The sequence below is a fragment of the Triturus cristatus genome, chromosome 1_1 (assembly GCF_964204655.1).
Source record: "Triturus cristatus chromosome 1_1, aTriCri1.1, whole genome shotgun sequence".
In the NCBI taxonomy this organism is placed as follows: domain Eukaryota; kingdom Metazoa; phylum Chordata; class Amphibia; order Caudata; family Salamandridae; genus Triturus; species Triturus cristatus.
Window position 1 is genome coordinate 46,757,017 of NC_140579.1, and position 26,105 is coordinate 46,783,121.

At 45.1% G+C, this 26,105-nt stretch overlaps 1 protein-coding gene across 1 annotated transcript in view; it reads left to right on the plus strand.

The window, feature by feature from the left end:
- Positions 1-26,105, plus strand: part of LOC146869329 (2',3'-cyclic-nucleotide 3'-phosphodiesterase-like) — a 244,517-nt gene that overhangs the window by 190,675 nt on the left and 27,737 nt on the right. Inside the window, exon 4 of the mRNA XM_085650141.1 lies at positions 21,084-21,762. Within this exon, the coding sequence (XP_085506267.1) occupies positions 21,084-21,762 (679 nt within the window). The remainder of the gene's footprint in view (positions 1-21,083; positions 21,763-26,105) is intronic.

Genomic DNA, 26,105 nt, shown 5'->3' on the forward strand with positions numbered 1-26,105 from the left:
TGGGAAGGGGTGACCCTTTGATCTGAGCAGGACTGTGCCTGGCAAGGTGAATGATGGCTCCACCTCCCACAGTGCATCTGATGGCAGAACCCCTCTTCCTGAAAGGCAGGATGCAGCCTCGTAAATAAAGTGCTCCAGGACAACACCAAACTGGTTCTGGCTGGGTTCAGTAAATTGTGACTTTTTGAGAACAAAGACTTTTGGGGTATAAAGATCTGTGCTAAAACCCCTACACTGTGTGTTACTTCGGGATGTCAAGACGAACCTCTGTCCGTGTAACGAGAGGGAAAGAACTTTGAAACTTTCATCAATCTTGCTGAAGCAACTACCCAAGGGCCTGATTTGAGCTTGCCTCCTGCTGAAGTCTCAGGGACATTAGACTTCACCCATCAGCCGTCCGAATTTCTATTTGAGAGGGATTCTACTCGCAGGTGAGGCCTCTGTTGAGAATTCCAGAGCCTCTGGTTCTACAGCGGGGAACGTGGGCTGAAAGCCATCGTTATCGCTATTGTGGGCCGCCGCAGCTGAGGAGCTGTTGCCGCTGAGTGCCCACATTTGCCGTCCTACGAGAATCATCGCTATTGTGGGCCGCTGCAGCTGAGGAGCTGTGCTGCTGAGTGCCCGCATTTACCATCCTACGGGAATCATCGCTATCGCTATTGTGGGCTGCTGCAGCTGAGGAGCTGTGCCGCTGAGTGCCCGCATTTGCCGTCCTACGAGAATCATCGCTGTCGCTATTGTGGGCCGCTGCAGCTGAGGAGCTGTGCCTTCGAGTGCCCGCACTAGTCACCACTTTGAGGATCTTGTTATCACCTGCGGGTGCCGCTGGGTGCCCGCCTTTAAGCCCCGTCCCAGGATTATCGTGAGTGCAGACCGCTACAGCGGGGAGCTGTGGCAGCTGCGAGTGCGCCTGTCATCACTGCAGCTTCCTTGTGAGGCTGCGTGCCATGCCCCTTTCAATCTCAGGTACATTGTGCATCACCGGGTCGCGTGGACCCCGGCCTCGAACTAAGTTCGTTCCACATGCTGTTTGAGTGCCTCTATTGCTTTTGAAATGAATCTGTAATTATGTGCATTGTGGTCTTGAAATAATCCACTTAAATTGTGTTTGAGAGAAATTTATTAGTGGATAAACAACTAACATCCATCACTACAGCGGTAGCGGATCAAACTCGCGTTGGCAGGGAGTGCAGGTTAGAACGCTCATAACATTCTAAGAGCATTCCAATCGTGGGGGTGGGCGGAAGGAGCCAATAGATAGAAGATAAGTTACAACACATCTTCCTTCCAATAAAAATTGGGAACACAAAAAAATCAATACATGAAATAGTCTCTTTGCCAATTGGGTTTGGAATGCACATTCCTCAGGTGCACCTTCATATCGGGAATGGTACTCTTGTTGTCATTACTCAGTCTAACATTACAATCATTGTGAATAGAGTCGTCACTTCTATCATGAACTATTCTGTCTACACTCCAGCATTGCCCATCGTTCAACTGTACAACATTCTTAAATACTTTGCTCACAACCTTTTTGTCAGAAAATTTTGAACAACCTGGTATTTTCACTTTTACTGCGTCACCTACCTTCAAGGTTCTAGGAGACCTCTGTATTCTTTCATTATACCTTTCCACATATTTCTTTTGATTTAGGTGTATTTTATCCATGATCATATCTCGGTTCACTTCCTCTTCCCTTCCACCGACGAGCCACAGGGGGCTTAACTTAGTACCAGGATCTCTCCCTTTAAGGGACTTAAATGGTGACACGCCGGTGACTGAGTGAGGAGTGATAAGATAAGACCAAACCATATCCTCCAGTGCTTTCTCCACATTGCTGCCATTTTGTACATTAAGTTGAATACAGTCCTTAATCATGCGATTAATGCGCTCTACCAGACCATTTGCCCTAGGGCAGTACAATGGCGTAGGTTGATGTTCAACAGAAAACTTGCGCAGGAACTCTTTCATACGTGCTGAGGTAAATTGAACCCCATTATCTGTGATCAAGATCTGTGGTACACCTTCTGTACGGAAGACACCTTGAAGGAAACACGTCACACTATCGGTAGTGATATTTTCCACTACCTTGATGATAATCCATTTTGAATGATAGTCTACTAACGTGAGAATGAACCTTCCATCCAGTCCTTTTACATTTAGAGGACCAATAATATCCATGGCCACTTTGACCCAAGGAGCAGGTGGAACTTACACTGGAGAGATTTTCCCTTTACTCAACACTTTACTCTTGCCACTCATGGCACAAGGTACACATTCTCTTACTTTCCTCTCCACCATGGTGTCCATGTTTGGCCACCAATAGTGTAAACGAATCTTACTTTTGGTTTTACTGCAACCTAGATGGCCTTCATGCGCCAAATGTAGGATCTTTTCCCTTATACCCTCAGGTGGGACTAATTTATTTCCTCGGTATAGATTTTGTCCTTGTACATGTAACTCATTTCTCACTTCCCAAAACACATCTTCCCCATATTTTAGGAACTTCAAACTACACGGCCAACCCTCAAAAATGAGCTGTTTCACTCTTGGAAATAACCTATCGTTAGATAAGGCTTCTTCCCACTCAGGTTTATCCAAACCATCAAAAACTGTAGATACCACAATTTCGTCATTAGGATCTTCCTCTGATTCCTGATTCTTTAGGGGTAACCTAGACAAACAATCAGCTGCCTGATTATTTTGTCCAGGTATGTATACCACTTCAAAGTTGTATCCCTGAAGACCAAGGAACCATCTAGATATCCTGGGTGTGGACCTTCCAAGGTTCTTTGTTGAAAAAATACTTACTAAGGGCTTATGATCTGTCCTTACAATAAAAGGTATGCCCCAAACAAATGTCCTGAAATGTAGTATAGCCCAGTAACATGCTAATGCCTCCCTTTCAATTACAGAATAGTGGGATTCAGCTACTGTTAGAGCTCTGGATCCAAACGCCACTATCCTTTCTCCATTTTCTGTCACTTGACTGAGAGTGGCTCCAATCCCTTTTAAACTTGCATCCGTAGTGATGATGGTGTGTTTGCTAGTATCAAAGCACCCTAAAAATGGTGCAACTGATATACTGTCTTTGATCTTCTTAAAAGCTTCATTACATTGTTCATCCCATTCAAATGTTGTACCTTTTTTCAATACACACCTCAATGGATAAGTAGTGTCAGCAAAGTTCTTGTTAAACTTTGAATAATACTCTGACAACCCCAGGAATGATTTGATCTCTTCCTTGTTGGTGGGACTTGGTGCTAATTTTATTGCATCTACAAGATTAGTTTTAGGCTTGATTCCTTCTTTGGAAATGACATGCCCTAAATAAGTAACAGAGCGAACTCCTATTTGGCATTTTTCCTTTTTCAATGTAAGACCAGCCTCCTTCAAACTACTCAGAACTAAGCGTAGTTTCCCATTATGATCATTTTCATTCTTGCCATACACTAGCAAGTTATCCTGGAAACATAAAACTTGTTCCATCCCCTCTAAAATATTTTGCATTGCCCTTTGGAAAACTGCCGCAGCCGAGGCTAACCCAGAAGGCATCCTACAAAGTCTGAACGCACCAAATGGCATTATAAACGTGGTCAATGCCTTACTTTCAGGATGAAGTCTTATTTGGTGATAGGCTGATGACAAATCTATTACTGAAAAGAATTCAGCCCCACAGATCTGATTAAGCATGTCATTAATATTTGGCAAAAGGTGCCTATCAATCCATATGTTTCTGTTTAACTCCCTTAGATCAATGCACAACCTGATGCTGTTAGTATTGCCTTTCGATGTGATAACAATGGGTGCAACCCACTCAGCACACTCCACCGATTCTATGACACCTTGACTCAGAAGTCTGTCAAGTTCCTTCTACAGAGGTTCTTTCATCATAATGGGAATATTTCTGCATTTATGAGCTACGGGTTTAGCCCCCTCCTTCAATTTTATTTTATGTTGATACTCTTTTAGGCACCCCAGGTTGTCTGTAAAAATTCCCGGGAACTCATCAAAAATCTCTGCCCCACAAACACCCCTTCCCACCAACATGACAGGAGTATCTGCGCTTGGGTCAAGTTTCATTCCTAGGTCTCTTTGGTGCCCCCATCCTAACAGGTTCGCCCCTTTCTTTGCAATATAGACTTTTCCAACTGTACTCCTATCCTTGAATGATATCCTCATGATGGCTACCCCATCTAAAGGAATCGGGTCCTTGTTATACCCAACTGGTACCACATCTGGAGTATGTAGTTCTACCTCTCCTTCTTTGAATTTTTTAGAAAATGTCTCGCTATTCATGAAGGTAAATGGTGAACAAGAATCAGCATACATTTCCAGTTTTTCTCCATCTAATCCTATTTCACATTTAGGCAGATCAATTTGATTTACATTACATTCCTCTAAAACCTTCACTTGTAAAACATAATTCCTTTTGTACCCTTCACTGTTCTCTATGCTATTTACTGTTTTACAAGACATGTCCTTTCACACTCGTGCAAAATGTCCCTTGCGATTACAATTCCTACACGTGGCCGTTCTTGCTAAGCAATTAATACTGTTTGCCAAATGCCCACTGCTACCACATCTAAAACATTTTAATCTGTTTTCATTGAACATCCTCTCCTTGTTAACTACATCCTTCCCGTCTTTCTTTTTAAAGTTCTTAATTGCACAAACTTCTTTTAATTCTTCACTTATCTCACTTACACTGTTATCACCTGTTGTGTTCATTTCCTTCATGCATTCAACAGTGTGCTCAACAGTTTTTGCAATGTCTATTGCAGTTTTTAAATCAGGATTGCCAACTAATAATTTTCCCTGAATTTTCTTATTATTAGTACAGCGTACTAGTTGGTCACGTATCAAGGATTCCGTAAATTCACAAGTGTTTGCAAGCCCTCTTAAGCTAGCAATATAATTTCCTACCTTCTCATTTTTCCCCTGAACCCTTCCAAAAAATGTATGTCTTTCAAGTACTACATTAATTTTGTCCGCAAATTGAAGTTCTAGTTTCTTTATACTACAATCATACACATCTCTACCTTCTTCATCAACTTCTTCTTCATCTAAATCTGGTAAGCTGTCAAAAATCTTCCTTCCCTCCTCTCCCAAATTATGAAGCAAAATATGTTGTCTTCTGATCGCAGAAAACCCACTTGCCCCGATAGCAATGAGATAGGACTCAAAACTTTTCCTCCAATCCTTCCATGTAACTACAGGTTCCCCTGCCTCAGATAGGAATGGTGTAGGCTGTAACATACTAGCCGCTGCCATACTTTAATTCCACACACTATGTAAATTTATCTTAGCTAAAGGTGTTTTAACTCAATCCTCTACCTCAGAATATACTCTACTTCACTTGTCAACCTTATGTAATGTGGGAATTGAAATCTTCTCTCCCACGACTTATTCCACCACACTACTAGGAATACCACCTTGAATATTCTTCCTTCCTCACACAGTTTCTTTCATGTCACAAAGTTAGTAAAGTCACGAAATTTAAATAAGTGCAGAATTCAGCTGAACCACATATTCTCCGTTGTTTTTGTTACCAATGACAGATGCCGTGTCTCACCGTAGTAATTCTTTTTGTTTCCTAAATCCACGCATGTAATTTGTGAACTTCCCTCTCAAGAGTTCTTCAATGACCCCAGATTCTCCTCACTGTCTCTGCCACAGTTCTCTTTTCCTGTCGTTCACACTCGTTTTACACGCTTCACAAAAATAGTCTTCTTCCCTCCTGTCAGCACTCGGATTCCACAATTCCCCACTGCGCATGAGTGAAAGATAGACACACACCCTCTTCCACACATCCGCGCATGGGCTTACTCCTCACACTATCCTTATTCTGCGATATTCCTCGACGACTTCCTCTCTTGCGCACCTCTCACCGAAATATCCTCCACCTGTCAGGAGCCACACTACGCAACGTACCTCCGAGTCAGTCTCTGTACTCCTGCGTCTCCAGGCACCTGCACATACGTTGAGATTTCTTCTCACTTTTTGCCAATATTCACTTCAGGATGCCCGACAGGATCCACACGACGCAACGTACCTCCGAGATCAGCCTCTGTACACTTGCGTCTCCATGCACCTGCACATACGGTGAGATTTCTTCACGCTTTTTTCCAGTTTTCACTTCAGGATTCCGTTCACATTATATCTTTTCCTCTTCCCTTCATCCCAACTGCTGCCACACATGGAGGGAATGTCAGTTCGTCGTCCTCCACACGATTAAACTCGTCGCCAGTGAAATAATCCACTTAAATTGTGTTTGAGAGAAATTTATTAGTGGATAAACAACTAACATCCATCCCCACAGCGGTAGCGGATCAAACTCGCGTTGGCAGGGAGTGCAGGTTAGAACGCTCATAACATTCTAAGAGCGTTCCAATCGTGGGGGTGGGCGGAAGGAACCAATAGATAGAAGATAAGTTTCAACAGGTCTCTTGATTGCTTTTTGAGCCTTGTGTTAAGCCTATATAAAGATACTTATTTTTCTATAGCTACTTGTGTGGTGTCCCTTTTGTAGTGTCTTCACTGCGTTATTGTGTATGGCCGTAAATGCTTCACACACTGCCTCTGAGATAGGCCTGTGTGCTCGTGCTACGTTACCACAGGGTTGAGCAGGGGTTATCAAAGGGTGTAGCCCCTTACTCTGATTTAGGAAGAAGGATCCCTATTTGGACATCGGCACCAGCCGCTGCCAACTAGGGATCCCCATTTCTAATAGAGACTAATACGTTTGGGCAGAAGCCACGCTCTCAGAAGACGAGCACAACAGATTTATACTACATAATTAGACTATATTATTGAGTATCTCCTCGAAAAAGCCTATTGGAATTGCCCCCTCCCACTGGGCAAATGCTGTTGGTTTCCGGACAGGGTGCAAAACATGGGAACCACTGACAGACATGATCAGTTCCATTCCTGAGGATGCTGTGTCTGAGATTCATACTGTAATGAACAAGAGTAGGCAGACTGCCCTTTATTCTGGGGGGTTTCTCTTCACAGCTATGCCTAGCTCCTCTGCCTTTCTCAGAGGCATATAAGAAAGCAGCATTCACTGAGAAGGAGCTCTTTGCTTTAAAAATACATAAGCACCTGAAAAGTAATCAGGGCCACTTTAGAAAATGAGCAGAAAGAAGTTCATTCCTGCGATCACAGAACATGACTGTGCACATGTGTCTGGCATTCTACTCAAAGTTCCTTTCTTGGGCAAGGGGGAACAGTGGTCTTGGCATCATGTACATCTTGTACTTTTCCTTCTTAAACCCGTTCCTACTAAACAAATCTATGGTTCGATTGTGTTCTCCCTTCCCCTGAGGCAAACAATTTGTGACCCGGCTGTGTACTATCCACTTCAGGTGTGTATTTCCGGATTACAGTGCGTTCGAAAATTTGTCCCTAGAGAGCACCGTATAAAGCTTTGCTTTTGAGTTGCTTGGATTTGTTTTCACACTTTTGAATGCCACATCTTTGTGACACATCATAGTAAACTGGAAGGGAGTGTCTTTAATTATTAGTGTTAAAGCTTTTTGTAAATGCCTAATTTTGGGTGAAAAAGGCACTGTTTTTATTGCTAAGGATGCTGGTTTGTTGTTCTGTTCACCTTGCTCCTGCTAGTTGCCTCTGCCAGTCAATGTCCCCCTGCATGTCTTGTCTTTACAGAGCACATGAAACTGTGACACAACTGGTTATTTTCCTTAGAGTGCGCGCATTGTCAAATGTATTGTCAATTAGACTTTCATTGTGTTCCTAAAGGATATAAGGTCCAAGGGCATTTCCGAAGTAGTGTCTGATGTGTGTCTGCTAGCACACACTGGTATATAGATCTTTGTTTCAAAATGCTTCATTTTGTGTTGTGCATCTCTGAAAAGCAAAATCGCAGAAGCCGCTGGAGCTTTTCAAAACAAGCATTTGCAATGCAATCGGACTCGCCTTTGGGATCTTGTATGTATTTAGCTATGCAGCACGTTAGCCTGTGTGCTGAAACACCTACTGTTCTTTAACATGGAGGGAAAGTAAGCACCAAACTGCGTGACACAACAGGTATGGGAACACATGGACAGAAATATTACCTTTCAGCAGGAAATGGGTTAGTCCAAAGCTCTGTTTTTAATATAAAATTAGGGCCTTTGGTGGTCAAATCACTGAAAATACAAGATTTGAAAAAAATATTGTCTACGGGTGCTCATGGAAGACCATTTCTATGGACTGGAATCTAGAGAATGCTAAAGTGATCCTTTGAATAGAGGCAGTTCAACCAGCAGAAAGCAATTTTGGTATTTACTGACCTCTACTGGTCGTTTTAAATTGAGGCTGTTGAACAGAAATAAAAGTCCCTAAGCGGAAGCAGACAAGTCCAAGGGCTGATCTCCAGAGCCCACAAAGTACATACACAGATAAGTATATACAAGAGGTCTCGAATGCTCGACCGAAAAATGGGTTAGTGTTATGTGACAATTCTGTATTCTGGTTTTTCCCAATATGTGTTATCACCAGTCCGGCCATGCTGAATTTGCTGTTTTTGCTCTATTACCTATTCATAAAATGTGTATAAAACCCCCTAGTTTTGTGGGTGAGCCAAATGACTTCCTTTGTACACCAGAGACTCTATCCAGTTTATTCCAGACAGAGACCTTTTATTTGTCTCTATGGATGCCGTCTGTTCCTTTATGATTTTTTCTGTTCATTTGGGACTTCGAATAAGTCTGATTTCTGACCATGTTCTCTGTATATAAACCTTCATGGCATATATCTTCGATTTCTCTGTGATGCTTAAATTGAGATTTTTGTAATAAAACCCATGAACTTTTTCATGATCTAAAACTCCGTTTTTGAGTGGTCCCAGTTACTATTTTATTAAATCTCATGTAGAGGAGGGTGTTCTTCAATGATACAGCAGTACTGCAGGAGCAGAATCTCTGAAGGGAATACTTTTGGGGTGTTTAAGATGTTGGGGTTCTGCTCCCACATTAGCATGACACCTTGATGTAGGAAAATGCAGGGTTTATTTGTTTTGACCTTTTTAATTTTTTTTTAAATAGTTTCACATCTTCTCTTCCTTTCAAAACATATTGCTAGATTTCCATATTGATCTGGGCATTTTGCTTCCTTGATTCTCTCCCCCCTCTCCTCTTCAATTCTGCCTCATGAGTCTGTTCAGTCCTCAGCAGTGGTGTTTCCTCAATATTGGCATCATTAGAGGGTCACCCTACTATTTTTTTAATCACCATTTAAGGTTTCTGTAATCCAGGGTGGTTACATAGCAAAAGCATAGCATCAACATAATTCCATCAATACAGGGTATAGTACAGGGTGCATCATAGTATAGGCTCAATTACACAGGACGATTAATTATCAACCAAGGATAATCATGAAATAGGGTTCAACTTGTATTGACCCTCATCATCACTGTCGGAGTCACGTTCAGAAGTTACGTCGCCCTCCATCCTCTCCTCTCCAGGCAAGACATTTGCGTGATGTTAGGCATGGCGGCAACTGGGTGAATGTGCTCCCTCTCAGCATAAGTCTTCACCGGTGCAAACGTGCACTTTGTCATTGATTCTAGCGGTCTGCAGCTCCATGACGTTGACGTACCACAATTTAGACCACTGCATCGTGAGGCTCAGAGGGAGCAGATTTTTTCAAGTGTGGGATGAGCGTGAGTTTAGCTGCTAGGAGTAAGTTAGCCTTCCCTTGGGAGTAATATACAAGTATACAGGGTCCTCCACAGCCTCGCACACCAGGAGTAACAGTGGATTCAGTGGCAGGTCCACCATTTTTGAGAGCCGGTTAATACTAAGTAAACCGCGCAGCAGTTCAGGGCCCTGTTAGCTCAATAAGCTTGTGGATCACTTCTGATTGTGATGCTTCCCTGCAGTGCTCCATGTGTGCTGAGTGACCCACTGGGCATACATGAGGATTGGGTGGGTCATTGTGATGGGCAGCTCTCTGATGTCCACTGAATTGCTAGAACTCCAGAGTCCATACTTTAAATCTTGCTTTGAACATGAGGCTATGCAGCCCTGCCTGAACCAGGAGGAGAGGACATGGCCTCTGCCTTACCGTCTTTGACTCCATATTTTACTTGCTTTGTCCCAGGCTGGCGCCACAGACCCCATCCCACCCCGTAACACGATAGCAAGAGGTGGAGTCAGAGGAGGAGTTTCCAACCCGATCCTTCTCTGGACCGTGATTCCCTGGCCTCTCCGAATGCATGGATTTTTCCCTGTTAGACATACCTTGTGAAATGTAAATATTAGCCTGTCAGTCCCCTGCCACTCACTGATCCCCTTTTTGCACCCCTGCACCTATGACCCTCAGACCCATTCCTTGAAGGTGCCAGGCCTCCTCAGGCCTCTGGAGGCAGAGACCTGTATCTTAATCTGAACTTCCAATTGCATTTTTGGTTTACATGGCAAAATAGTATTCCATCCTTGGCATACTGTGCTCTTTTGATTATATTCTTGCTATTATATTAGCTCACCCTTGCCATATAGGGGCCATTGACAATGTTATGACCATCCTTGGCATAATGGTGGCCCATCATTGACATGGCATGGGCATTCCTGTTCTTTGTCGCATAATGGCTCATTCTTGTTCTGGGTATTCTTGACAAAACGCTGAATATTGACAAGCTGCGAGTATTCATGACTATGTGCTGCTTATCCCTGGTTTAGTAGTGGCCCTTACTTGACACAATGGCCATTATTGACAACCTCTATTACTGCTGGTCATACACTTGACTTAATTTTTACTAATTACCTCAACCTGACGGTTGATGTTCCCCTACCCCTAACCGATCTACCTACGAGGACGAACCGGCGCTGAAGGCTTTCCACACACACATCTTTACTACTGGAACTAATCTCGATATCCATACCAAGGATCAGCAAATAGGAGGCACTTTACAGTCTCCTCGTATATCCAGGATCACCTCAGCAAATCCACTGAGAGGTTTCTCTAATTCAGACTTCTCAGTCACGGAACTTACGAGACCTAACGTTAACACATATCCTGCCCAAAGGCGCTGCAACATTTTCTTACCTTGCCCTGAAGAAGCCCATGTCTGGGCGATACGCGTTGGCTGTATTGAACTTTGAGCACATCACGAATAAAAACAACTAAGGAATACAAGCAGCGATGTAGACTCATTAATTTTTCACACTTCGTGTATATACTGCAGAAATCTTCCAATATATTGCCTCTCATATCCCTGTGAATCCTACCCCCAACATGGTCTGATCATCTATTGATACCTTTTATCTTTAGGCCAGCTCATTCCAGTATCAGACCCCAGCTCTACCCGGAGAGAAGGAGGCACTGGAGCAAAATCTCCGCATGATACCAGCACTCAGTTCAGTCTTCCTCATGCTGTCAGGTAATCCTGATGAAGATACTGCAAGTTTTAGTAGCTGGGTGGAGAAGGCTCTTGATATTGTTGCCCCACCCTAGACTTGCTGTCTCCTCTAGGAAGAGGCCTTCTGCCCCATGGTTCTCCCCAGAACTTCGAACCGAGAAAAGTGTATGCAAAAAAATGGGGCGCGCTTGGAGATTATCCTACGACCCGGCAGCCAAACTCACTTATAGAAAGGCCCTTAAAAATTTCTATAAGCTTAAGAGAAGCACCATGTAGGATTATTTTACCCTCAAAATTAAAGCAGCTGACAATTCAGCAAAAGTCTCATATAAAGTTGTTCCAAACATTACTAAACCTTTAGCTCTGGATAACACTGTGACTCCCTCCTTGTCCCTCTGCGCGGGGCTGTCAAAATGTTTCCAGGACAAAATTGAATCCGTCCATGCTTCTTTCCCTTCCAATCTGACACTGACAGAGCAGAACGTCACTTCAGATAGCTCAGAGCGTTTGACCGAATTCTGCCCTCTGTCTCTTGAGGCTTCCTTAAAAAAACTATCAGAAAGCAAATCTGGCTCACCCGGGGATCCCTGCCCGGCCGAGTTCTTTAAACTCCTGGCCCCCTGTTTTAACGTCCCCTTGAACCAAATCTGGAACTCTTCCCTGAGTTCAGGCTTTTTCCCTGCAGCGTGGAAACAGGCTTTTCTACTACCCATACTTAAGAGACCAGACGCCTACCCTGCAGAGTATAAAAACTTCAGGCCCATCTCGCTTCTACCTGCTCTGGCAAAGATCCTGGAATAGATAGTCCAGAGTCAACTAAAGGAATTCTTGGAATCTAACAAACAATTCCATGACTCCCATTCCAGCTTCAGAACAGGCTATAGCACTGAGACTGCTCTCCTAGAAGTGGCTGAAAGGTTCCGTGAAACTACGGACCCGGGCAATGCAGCAATGCTGGTGCTGCTGGATCTGTCTGCGGCCTTCGACACCGTGGCCCATCCGATTCTCCTAGAGAGACTCAAACTTCTGGGAATTCAGGGTACGGCCCTTGCCTGGATCCGCTCCTTCCTGGAGAACCAGGCACAAGTTTTCCTACGTCCCTTTGTCTCTTCCCAAAAGCCCCTTGTTTGTGGGGTCCCCCAGGGTTAGGCACTGAGCCCTCTCCTATTCAATACCTATCTCTCCCCGCTTGCAACTCTGATTGAATCCCTGGGGGTGAAGGTGATTTCCTACGCTGACGATACCCAGCTTCTGTTTTCCTTTAAAGAACATTCAGAGGCTGCTTGTATTAACTTTAGAAGCTGTCTAAGTCACATCTCGACCTGGATGACCCAAAACTGTCTAAAACTGAACTGGGAAAAAACCGAGGTGCTATTCTTCAATCAACTGGCCACTCCACCCTCTAGGCTCTGGTGGCCGCAGGAATTGAACCCCCCCTCCTGAGCCTGTAGACTCGGTGAGAAACTTGGGTTTCAGATTTGATTATGCCTTTTCTTGCAAGTCCCAGATTCAGCAAATCTCTTCCTCCTGCTTCGGGAAACTCTGTATCCAGCAAACATTTCTCCACTTCCTTCTGATGGACTGCAGGAGGACGGTAGTTCATGCCTTTATTACATCCCATCTGGACTATGCCAACAGTCTGTACTTGGGTCTCCCTGCATATCTGATCCGCAAACTGCAAATGATACAGAATGCAGCGGCCAGACTGATTTGCAAGGTGCCTTACCGACACTTCATCACACCCCACCTGAGAAGCCTCCACTGACTACCCGCCATAAGGAGAATAGAAGTCCAGGCACTCGCACTCGCCTACAGAGCAACCAGGGGCCGAGGCCCGGCCTACTTGAGAGCTAGACTCCAACACTACCAGCATGACCGGCTCCTGAGATCTAACCACCTGCAGCTCCTCACCACCCCCCGCTTTCGCAAGGCGAGGGTAGGCGGCAGAGCTTATGCAGTTAGGACTACTAAACTGTGGAATACAATCCCGTCCCTCTCCATCTGACCGAACCTGAACCAGCCTTTAGAAGAGCTCTAAAAACCTGCCTGTTCAACCGTCACTAAGCCTACTTGCACCCTGTGTCTTTCGACTGCCTTAGCGCCGGGACACCTCCGCTGGAGGTAGCTGCACGCTCTACAAACTCCGAAATAAATAAATAAAACCTCTAGCTATCTCTATATAATTGGTGCCCTTCCATGACATAAATTTAATTGTAGCTATCCAGTGCATAAAAAAAGACCCTGGCACAACTGTACCAATTCTGCACCACTTATGGCCTTTCTTGACATAGTTTTGGCCATTCCTGGAATGATATTGATGAAAAGGGATACCGTATTCTTGGATCATTCGTATTTTAAGAAGATTATAAATAGACTTACAGCTCCGAATCTCTCCTCTGTGAGGGTACAGGGGGGCGAAGGCATGCAGCTGTTTGGGAACCAAACTCGTTTTAACTAACATGATGATCTGGTATTTCACGACAAAGGTTATCCATGGAAAAAGCTTCTGTTTGGGGGAAGTGAGCTTATTTAGCTTAACAAAAGTCTGTATTTCATGGTGAAATATCTTTATTTTCAGAAATTGGCAAGTTGATGTTTTGGGTAAAATTAATTATTCCATTTATGAAACCTATCAAAGGCAGCTTTTAAGGGGTAATCCATGCTGAGTTTGGGAGGTTTGCTTCTGATTCTGGATTGGGGGTGCCAGTAGACTTTCACTGCTGTGGCTTTTATTGCACCACCTTCTTGTAGAAGCAAAAAGGTTTTCTATGATATCACGACAGCTGCCGGAGGCATGAGCCTTTACAGTTGGTGTCCCTTTTGGTCTGAGTAAATGTACTAATAGCATTGCTATATCAGCCTTTTGGGCTTGACTTTCTCTTCTGTCTTTGGTGTATGGCTGTGACTTTTGTGTCTCTTGACTTATTCCACCATGCCGCATTCATATAGATATGCCGCCTTTAGCATCATTTGGAATCTACCTTGAAGACACAGGAATAACGTGTGAAGTGTAGAAGGATGCTCTGCACTTTGAAAAGTGAAGGGATATCTTACTTTGCATAACTAGATTTAAACTACTTTTAAAACCTATAACCAAAAGTATATTCTTAGGGGAATTGTGCAAAGAAATTCATTATTTTTCACCTTCGTTTTCTAAGTATGAGGGCCAACACCCTTGGGGAGGTTATGGCTTGCCTGAGACATCAAAGTAGTATTAGAATATTGTATTCAGAACCTCTGAATTGTTAGACAACCTATGTGAAAATTATGCTACAGATTGCACCATTTGGTAGGGTTCATTCAACTTTTTCTTGGGGTGCAGGAGGGAAGAGTCGCCTCCCCCCAAAAACCCCATGAACAATTCTGACCTTCCCACCTTCACTCGCCTGCTCAGTGTTCTTCTAGGTAGATGTTTATGACCCACGGTTTTCAAAGTCGGCTTGCCTTCTTCTGGTCTCTTAGTGAAATGTATCCTTTTACATGTCTCTTGTCAATCTGGAGACAGAGGACTAGGACTTTTGAGTGAACAGAAATGAGGGTAATGGCTCTTATATTGGCATTCAGTACATCCCTTCCTGTCTGGATGATCCACCGTACAACTCCTCACGTGTGTGCTCCTACAGCCAGAGGAGATTGGTTTGTTGCATGGTTACCCTAAGGCATCCTGGAACCACCTGGGTTATGTGAGCTTGATAGTGTGGTAAGAGGAATGGCAGACTTTGAGGTGGGCATGCACCTGGCTTCACTAACAGCTCTTTTGCTGTGCTTGTGACTTGGGGCATGCCAAGATTATGGACGATTGCTAGCACAAGAGTCGGTAGGTGTGTGCCATGGCAGAGTATACCAAGATTTCTAAGTACTTTGCTAGAGAATTTATATTACCCTAACCCTTATTGTTAACTCCTTACGTTATTTATTTATTTTACTCTGAGGTTGACTTTTTTTTTCTTTCTTCTACTTCCATCTGACCCTTTTCTTAAACTTTGCTTCTGCCCCCTTTCCTGTTAGTCAACCTTTTAAAAACACTATTCCTAATCAACGTTTGCTCCCAATGCTGATTTTTGTATTGATTCATTGATTCTAACATCATATTTTGACAGGGAAACTGTAGTTATTGGGCTTATTTAGTTTCTCTATTTATTTAGGATTTTTTTTATATAGCACATACAATACCTGAAAGCATCACAGCACCTTGCATAGCTAAAAGCAGTTGTAATACGAAACATCAAATATAAATAAGCGAGCAGGAGCAGTTTATTACACAAGGAATCAGCATCAAAAACCCTGCATGGTTGTAAGCTGGTAACATGAGAGGGATGGTCCGTAGGTGGATTAGGCTCCGTGGTAGCACTCACCCCCCATCAATCAATCAATCAGGATTTATAAAGTGCGGCTAATCACCTGTTCGATTTGAGGGTCTCTAGTTGGCGGAGGTAGGTACCTTTGTCCAAGTAGGGGCCCTTGCGTCTTGTCAGGGTAAGGGGGTAAACTCCTAAAATAACCCCTGCTCACCCCCTTGGTAGCTTGGCATGAGCAGACCGGCTTATCTCATAGGCAGTGTGTAAAGCATTTGTGAACACATACAGTAATCAAGTGACAACACTACAGATGGACACCACACAAGTTTTATATAAAAAATAAGTATTCTTTATATAGACTTATCACAAGACCACAAATGACAAAAATCCACAATACTGTACTTAAAATGGTAGAATTAGCTTAGTTATCTTTAAATGTTAAAATGCAACACTTTGAGTTCAATGTATCTTAAGATGCATAACGCAATACAACAAAAGTGTTGCAGGGAAGGTGATGAGTCGGTTCCTTACACGCAAGAACGGTGATGCGTCGGGTCCCTACTGCTGCGTAGGGGATGCGTCGGTTCTTCTCTGCGAGGGGAGGTGATGCGTCGGTTTCTTACTGCGCTTCCGTGGCGATGCGATGCAGATCCGGTGCAAAGAAACAAAGATGTCGTCGTCTCTTGATGCGACACGATGCGGACCGCGACAGGCCCTGCGACACGCTTCTCGGTGATCCGCTGGAGCACCGGAGTACTCGAGTTACCTCACCCAGGGAAGCTGGGTGCATATGTGTCTTTTGGTGTCTGGTCGCGTCATCGATTGCAATGGAAGCCTGCAAAGAACTGCTGCTGCCGTGAAGAGGAGAAGTGTCCGAAGAGATCCAAGCCTGGATCTAGGATGGAAGGAACCTGAAAGCAGATGGGGACAGAGTCTGGGTCACTAGCCAGTGACCGAGGGCAGGATGGACCAATGCCCACAGATGTCGGGTGCTTCAGGTGAGTTGATGGGTGTCTTGACTCTTCAGCCACGAGTTCCCAGAGGTGTCGCCGAAGTCCACGAGCCAGATTCGAGCTGTTCCACGAAGTCTGTCGAGTGCCGTGTCGGCGACCAGATTGGACCCAACAAGCCTTGGCAACGGCAAGTCACAGGAATTCAGAGAAAGGACTGCGGTGCACACCAGCAAGGTCTGAGGGACGCACCCAGTGAGGGTAAGTCAGGGCATGTCTGGAGCAACCAGGGAAGCCCAAGTAAAAGAAGAGTTGCCTATGTGGGGACCTACTAGCCAATGGGCTAGCGATCGCAAAGGAGCCTCGAGCGGTCGCACTTGAAACTGGCCCACGGGTCACTCGTGGAGTGGAGGCCAGCAATCTTCGGTGCAGGAGGTGCTCAAGGCTGGGGCTACTCGGAACCCAAAGCACAACTTCGAGAAAGTCCCAGAAGATAGTGTTGCTGCAAAAGTTCACGGTGTCCAGGGGTCACGGTTCCACATCACCCACGATAGCCACGGGCCTCAGCTTTGCTGTGGACTCAGGGTAGTCGCGAGGAACTTTGGAAATCCACCTCTGGTGATGCAAAGACTTCGGCGTCCGGCGGGAGCTTCAGCGATGCAGACCGGTCAGTTGCTTCTTTGGTGCCTACCAAAGCAGGGGAGTCACTCCTTGACCCCAAGGGAGATTTCTTCAGTCTTCTAGTCAAAGTAGAACGTTGAAGGTTCAGGATATATGTTGCAGAGTTTCGTCCAGGGTAATCTAAAGTCGCAAGGACTGGGTTTCCATACTTATACTAAGTTTGGGGGTTGGACATACTCTAGGGACCCACCTATAGGATGGTTTGGAAAAATTACATCCATTTCCTTTGTCCAGGCCTCCCCTGCCGGAGTTTCGGTCAGCAGCAGGAGGCCAGACCCGTGTCTGTGGCAGAGGCATCCATTTTGTGATGCCAGGGCTCAGGAAAGTCCTACCGGGTTAGACCAGTGTGAACATGTCTCTCCCTCTAGAATGGTGAAATGCTACCCCCCCCCCCCCGCCAGAACTTGCAGGGGGTGGGTAGTATTCCAAAGCGTTTGACACCAAACATGACATGTTTCCATGCAGCCATCCCAAAGTTAGCATTTACCGCGAGGTTATAATGCACTTAAGAGTATATGGTCAGGCTGCACCACAAACAGCATCAGAGAAGGCACTCCGAACGCTGCAGAGTGGCTCTGCTCATGCAGGGGCACCCTCTCACACAAAACCAAGCACTCTGCCTTCAGGATTGTCAAGGCCTGCCATAGGAGTGACTTATAGGTTTATATGTGTCTGTATATATAGGTGGATATAGGTAGCCTATACCACTATAAGGGGTGCAAGCACACCCTTACCCAGGATGCAGTAGCAGACCTGTGGTGCCATTTTTGAGTGCTTCCTAGGGGTGGCATAATACATGTTTCAGCCCCTGGTAGGCCTCTGAGGTACCTATGCCCTAGGTACATAGTATACCATATACTAGGGGCGTATAAGGCACTCCAGAATCCAATTAGATATGTACTTAATGTACATGGAAACCATTTAGAGAGGAAGCAGCTAGGCTGTGGTCCTGATTAGCAGGGTCACAGCTAGACTAAGGTCGAAAAACAGTGAAACACCAGCAAAAAGTGGGGGTACCCATGTGAAGCAGATCCTACTCTCCTACAGGTGGCACAACCAGTGCTGCAAGCCCACTAGCAGCATTTGGATTACCAGCCCTGGGCACTCCTGGTGCACTGTACTAGGGTCTGACAGGTAAACCAAGCAGGCCAATCATGGAATCACTAATCCATACATCAATTTACAACAGGGAGCACTTGCACTGTGGCACTGGATAGCAGTGGCACAGTGCCCAAAGCATCTAATACCAGCGAAAACACATGAGGCAACAGCAAAAAATGGAAGGGAGACCCACGCTAAGGTGCCAGGTCTAACTTCACCCAATAGGGTTTCCACACGTTTGCAGGTCTTGAGGGCCATTTGGAATTGCCGAAGTGAGGTGATGGTCCGAAGGTGCGTAGGGTACCCCATGTGCTCACCTAGCATAATTTTGAAAAAAGGAGATGACGGGTGTCGGCATAGAGTGAGTTTGATCCGTATGTTGAGGGTTGCTAGAAACAGGAGCTGTGGGTCGAAATAAGGAGTGTACTTAAAGGGCACCATAATGGAGGACAAACGTGTCTATGATCTGCAGGGTTTGAAATACAGTGATTCTCTGTTCTGATATTATCCGTCATGACATTTGTTGTCTTGGCACAACCCTGAGTCTCTACAGTGAGTGCTTGTATGTTTTCACCAAAAGCTTCTCACTGCATTAAGAAGATTGACTCTTTAGTCCGTCAGCTCGATCTCAACCCTACCAATGCAAAGATCTTGGTTGGCTTGTGCTGAGTGTTGGCGTCCCTTCCAAGTGGGCAATGAAAGTTAGCCTTCAGGGGCGCCACTTTTGTGCCTCTGTCAGCTTGAAGTAGCCATGCAGAGCAACAGTACAGGAGAGGGGGGGACAGTCACCGATGTTTTTAATATTTGAGTATTACAACTGCTTCCATCCTCACTGGATATTCACTCCATCCCACCCTTCACTACCCTTGGGTCCTAGTTACCCAAAGGAAGGGGGTAGCAACATGTTCTTCCACAGCTGTAATGTCACAAAGTCATTATGGTGAGATTTCACTGCTGCCACTTTCAGGCACCTTTTCCATCTATTGTGGCTCTGTTTACCTACCTTGCTATGTTAGGTGTACTAAACACTCCCACATTCATTGGGAATTCACTTGGTTGTATGTCTTGTGTCCTGTTTCTCCAACATGGCTCCATCATATTGTCATAGACCTATGTAGCATAGTTCCCCTTTGCCCAATCTCCTAATTTCCAAGTATCCTGCTTGTCTTATATGATGCAATGACTGCTTCATGGTATGGTTTTGCTACACCTCCTCCTCAATCTCCGGATTCTTCCTCTATACCTTTTTCATAGTTGCCTCTCTCCTTTAAGCAACTATTTAGTAGTTCACATTGTGAATCTGATACTCAGTGGCAGAATGTCTGCCTCTTTAAATGTCATGGTTGCTGCTTCGCTTCCTCTATTGTATTAAAGACTGGTTTGGTTTTCCCTAAACATGGTGCATAAGCTTGGTCAGCTCTCTGCAGAGGCCCTTTCCCTAGGGGAATGAATGTGAGTGTTTTAAAGACTAGGGCCAGCATTGTGTGTGACTCCAGTGTCTGTGAGGCCACCAGCGGGTGCTGCTACCAGTCTGCCTAGGCTGAGTCTGTACTGACGGCAGTGCCTGCAGGGACCTAATTGGTTGGTGACCTGTTTAGTGGAGCTATTTGTCTACAAACAATGAACATTTTTAAGTCTAGGTTTGAGTTTCCATTGATGAATTAGTCGGCTGATGTATCTAGCCGACTATCAGGCGTGTGCCAACAGGAAGATATGTGGGTGGATGGGCAGGGGCTTACGCCTGGAAAAGGCTTCCTTTGGGAGGAGTCTGGCTCCATAGAGAACAAAAGACAAGACGAACAGGCACAAGGTTGGTTGATGCTGGTGGACTCTCAAGACCCTTGTGGTATTGCAGCCCATGGGTAGCCTGCGATGTGGGTGAGGTGTAGAAAGGCACGGAGTCAAGAGCCTGGACCGTTTGTACTCACGTTGCAGTAAGTGGGCCATGATATGTTAGCACTGTTAAGATTGCTTACCCACAAAACCCGGTGGATCTCTGAGGTCCACGGGGTTGGTTACAGACGTTTGGCACCTTAGTGAGAGAAAGGGAAGCGTGCTGGGGCACGTGGTGCGACATCGGGCGAGTGTTTCCCTGAATGAATGCTCCATAATAAATATATACAGCGGCCCACTATCGTATGTATTTTGACATTCAGTATCTTTGGTGAGCCAGAAAAAAGGGAGATGGCCCTATGCTGTAGCAGGACCTCTGCTTTAGAGTCACAGACCAGCCAGTGCCACTTAGCCAGCCGCGTATGAGTCTATCAATGACAGTACCTTAGGTTCATGGATTAAGTGGTGGATCAGCTGTTGTAATATGAATTGTAATGTATAATGGCGTACCCTATTGTACCCCAAGAACCTTTACACAGGCATCTTGCATGCCTACACCACAAATTCACAGAATGTGTGCCAGTTCTTTTGCTGGTTTTTTACCATCGACCACTAATATTAAACTACATAGCTATGCAAGGGTTGTATTTGTTGACCAGAGGGCTAGATGTTTTTATAGACAATTTGTCCAAGTTTGAAAATCAGCCTCTATGTATAGTATCCTTTCCGTTGAATAAATGACCTGCACATCTTGTAAATTTATCTAAAAATAGTTTTTAGATAAATGCAGTCATATGATGGATTGCATGTCCAATTATTTTAAGCATTTCTTTTCTTTTCTCTTTTACCCACTAGAAAAGAGGCATTACAAGGAAGATCCAGTCTCTTCTGTCTACGATACTGTCCCGCAAAATGTCCTCTCCAGCGTCAAAGGACCAGGCAGAGAGCCAGAACTTCCCCTTTCTGTTGGATGATCACACGGTTGGTGCATTCAAGGAATCAAAAACTCTCATCCTGCTCAGAGGGCTCCCGGGCAGTGGGAAAAGTCACTTGGCTAAAGAAATTCTTGACAAGTACGGCGATGCTGCCCGCGTGATTTCAGCCGATAAATATGACATTGAGCCGGCAGTTAAATCTGCTATTTCTGATAAATACAACCAATTGGATAAGGCTCTGATTGGAAACTGCAACAAAAAATGTGTCCATGTTCTTGTCCTGGATGACACTCACCATGATCAGGAGCGCTTGGAAGCCATCTTTGACATCGCAGATGACCACAAATTTACTGTTGTCATTGTTGAACCAAAAACACAGTGGCGTCGGGATTGCAATCAACTGAAGGACAAGAGTCACTGGAAGCTGTCGTTGGAGGAGCTGAAGGGCATGAAGGCTCCCTTTGACGCGGATGTTCTGCCTTTGTACTTTGGCTGGTTCTTGACCACCTCAAGTGCGGATATCTTGAAAAAAATGAGGCACAATTTCTTGGAACACCTTGGCAGTCTCAAAGCTTTCCAAAAGCGAGCAAAGCCCAACTGTACGTAGCTAAGATTGTGGTTGTTTTAGAGATTTTTGTCTAGTTCTGGACCAAATAGTGACTTTTTAGGAGAGGAAGAATGCTTACTGCATCACTTTATTTTAGAATATAAAGACTTTATATAGCGATTAATATAGACACATAGGGAAACTGCCATAGAAAGAGTAGGATCACTCCTTGTAGCCAAATGTGGAAGCCATGGCCATGGCTGATGCCAGGGCTGGCTTTAGCACTGGTGGCGCCCTGTGCGATAAAGTTTGTTGGTGCCCCTCCAATGGGGCATCAGGTGCTTTCAAAGTGATGAACATGGCGCCCCCACCCCAAGTCAGCGAACGGTGCGGTGGCACCGATCGCACCGCCCTAGAGCCGGTCCTGGCTGATGCCTTGGGCACGAGATGGCATCTGGGGTAAACATGCTTTCCTGGCAGTGTGTAACTGACACTTAAATGAGGAAAATCCTACACTACTTTAATGTTCATTTTTAGTAGTCACAGACTTTTATGCACATAAATACCTGAACCCCACACAACACTCCCCTGAAGTGCTGCAGGGTTCAAAATGAGGAGAAATATTTAGAAAAGTCGTGATAGTGGTGATCGGCAATCATGACCCAGGGGAGCACTTTCTAAAAATATTCTTTATAGAACCCATTTTATTATTTATTTGTTCCTTTCCTAAAATCTAAGTGTTGTTCTGATTTTGCTAAAATAAGACCACAATGACCCTGGAAGTTACAGCGATTTCGGCAGATGGCTTCCTTAAAAGACATTTTTTATTTAGGGGTTGTTGAGCTTTGACATGTTTGTTTTTTTTAACAGCAGCCATGCGCCAACGCAGACATCCTTGCTCCACGGCGCAAGAGTGCCAGTGTAGCAGGGATGATTGCTTTTGGCCAGGACGGGTCACCTTCCTGCACAAAGACAATAATGATTGGAATATTCATCTTTCTATTGCAGCATGCATACGAAGAGGAAAAAACGAGGAGAAATAAAAGTATTTCTCCTCGTTGCGCCGCTCCTACGACTCCTCTGGGGAGACGTTGGAATCTGACACATTCCCAGGTTTACGATTCCTCATAAATCTATAAATGCTGCAGATTCCAAGGGTGTTGCATGGGACACCCACAGCAACACCCAAGGAACCCCCCTTTCACACTGTGTTCTGCATGGAAGGAACACATATTTACAACGGCATGAAAATCCACAAAGTGGCTTTGCTTGGCCTTGTAAATATGCCACGCAACATTGTGCACTGGAGCATCAAAAAAGTGATGCTCCGACAGTGCAAAAGTGGCGTTAGGAACTTGTAAATGAGGCCCTATGTTGGGGAAAAATATGAAGGGCCTCATTTACAACAGTATGACGCAGCGCGGTGCCGCAAGCCATTTTGCTGCGTCGAGCTCCATCATTTTAACAGCACAGGAATGCGTCATATATACAACAATATGATGCATCCCTGTGCTTTCCCCTGTCCTGGTGCACAATGAGCTGCCATGCGCCAATGCAGGCTCCCTTTCACCATGGTGCAAGGGTGTCTGCGTTGCAGGGATGCTTGTTTTTGTGTGGAAAAGAAAACATTCCTGGACAAAAACAATCATTGATGGTGTTTTTCTTTTTCCATATGTGCAGCATGCATAGAGGAAAAAACGAGGAGAAATAAAAGTATTTCTTCTTGGTGCGCCTCCTTACGTCTCCCCTGGGGAGTGGTAGGATTCTGGAACATTCCCAGGTTTACGAAATGTTGTAATTCTGGGAACGCAGTAGAATCCATGGGTGTTGCGTGGGACTGCCCACAGCAACACCTATGGCACGCCCCTTTTACGCATAGGGATGTGTGAAAAGGGGCCATATTTGCAAGGCCATGAAAGGCGACACAGGGTGGCTTTGTGTGGCCTTGTAAATATGGACAGCACACTGCGCTGCGGCGACAAAAGTGACGCACCCTTGGCGCAAAGTGCTTCTTTACAAGCCCCTCAAGTTTTTTAATTTCTTGCAATGGCATTGCTTAGATTGGTTTCAAATATGGCCTTTCTACAGAGTGTTTGTTTTCTTTTAGTTAATCGCCAGTCTTCAAATGTTGTATTTTGCACTACATTCCAGAACAATGAAGGGAAAAGAGATCCAGCCAGCAGTGCTGCAGAACTTGCCATGTTGGTTCCCCATAAGCAGCAGAGCAATGTTCAGATGTAGTCGCATGTTCTGCTCCTTAAACGTATTTAAGTAGCAAATATTTGACTCTAACTGCAGCATTTTAATTGGTGCTCACACAGAAAGAGGAACTGGCCTGTTTTGAAGTGGCCCTTTTCCAGAGGCGTGTCTGAGACAGAGAGGCTGTTTCATGGCAGACTTTGTCACAGTCCTACCAGCCTTTCAGTGTTGAGCGTTTACATCTGCCAGGAATTCACACAATGGATACTGACAGGTGGAGATGGATTTACTACTGTGTATTTCTTCACCACAAGCAGTGAGACCTGCAGTAGTAAATGCCACACAAGAGGGGTGTTCCAAATGGTGATTTGACTTGGAAGTGTGTGAAAGCTGACAAACATATATATGTTGGTTCAGCACTCTTCAATACTAAGAAAGTATTAAGAAATCCGAGCCTTTCTCACCCTCCAAATGGTTGCAGGGAAAAATAAATTTCCCTTTAGAAAGAAAAGGTGTGTTTGCACATGAGGTGCCATCCCTTCCCACAGTAGATGTTGTAACATTCCGAGAAGTACGCCTGGAAACCTGCACTTGTTGCAGATTTCTAGGTATATTTCTGGGAATGTTTGTGAATAGCAAAAGTTCCTAAAAGATGGAGATATAAATATATCCCTTTACTTTGAAGGTTTCTTTTTCATGAATCGGACCCAGTTGAAATTTGTAATTTTAAAGTTCATTTTTCCACTTTTATTTACTGCTGTGAAAAATTCGGCTTGCTTTCCCTTTCAAATTGTGCTTTGATGTCCATGTTATGTTACACATCCATTACTCACCAGATACTACACTCAAGAATTATGCTTTGGCCTAATGGACTGATTCAGTGTTCTTCATAGGGTACCGAGAATGCTACAAAATAGCCTAAGGAGAAGTGTGAAACAATTTCAGTCACGTTTCCTAAAGAAGGTAGTCGAATTGTTCACTGTTGAGTGATCTTACCTGGCCAGCCTTAACCTAGTAGTTAGTAGACCGTGGGGTTGCAGAACATGGCCTTTCTGAAAGGTTTTTTTATATATACATATATCACAGCACCAAGGGAGAGAAGGGAAAGTTGTTGAGTTTTAATCTTGCTGATTTGGCATACATGTACAGCAGAAGTAATTATCCCAGCATTTAAAAAGCTCACAGGTCCTACTCATGGTAACATCTGCATTCCTAGAGCCTTGGTCTACTGTGATGTCTGCTTTGTAGTGCATACCTGAAAGGCTGCATCAGCCTTCAGACTGATGCAATACAGAACTAAAGGAAGCATGAAAAACAAGCATTGGCATAGCCAATAGGTCTCGCCTTTGGGACCTTATAAGTGTTTAGTTATCCAGCGCAATATCCATGGTGCAACAACATCAAGTGTTGCATGTGTAAACACTTATAAGGTCCCAAAGGTGAGACCTATTGGCTATGCCAATGCTTGTTTTGAGTGAGTGGCTTGTGCAGGTATGCCACTGTGAGGTAGAGATGCTGCGAGTGCTTTTACAGGAGCCCCTGTGACATTGCTCCTCTTCAAAATGTATCTTGGGGTCTGGTGTAATACTTCTAGCCCCTATTCCCGTCTTCTCGCACCCAGTGCATCCTTAAATGTCCCATGTACAGCCGGGGTTGACACTCCTATTACCCCTGCCCTCCAGTGACACTTTACCTGTCACGGGTGGTTGTGGTGGTGGACGTGGTGGTGGTGGACGTGGTGGTGGATGTTTTGGACGTGGTAGTGGCGGTGGTGGACGTGGTGGTGGATGTGGCAGTGGTTGTGGACGTGGTGGCTGTGGTTGTGGACGTGGTGGTGTTGGTGGACGTGGTGGATGTGGTGGTGGTGGGCATGGTGGGGTGGAGGATGTAGTGGTGGTGGACATGGTGGTGGTGGACATGGTGGTGGTGGAGGACGTAGTGGTGGTGGATGTGGTGGTGGTGGACGTGGTGGTGGTGGTGGTGGATGTGGTGGTGGACGTGGTGGTGGCAGTGGTGGACATGGAGGTGGTGGTTGTGGTGGTGGATGGGGTAGTGGTGGGGGACGTGGTAGTGGTGGGGGACGTGGTGGTGGTGGACGTGGTGGTGGTGTTGGATGTAGTGGTGGCGGTGGACGTGTTGGTGGTGGACGTGGTGGTGGTGGTGGACATGGTGGTGGTGGACATGGTGGTGGTGGAC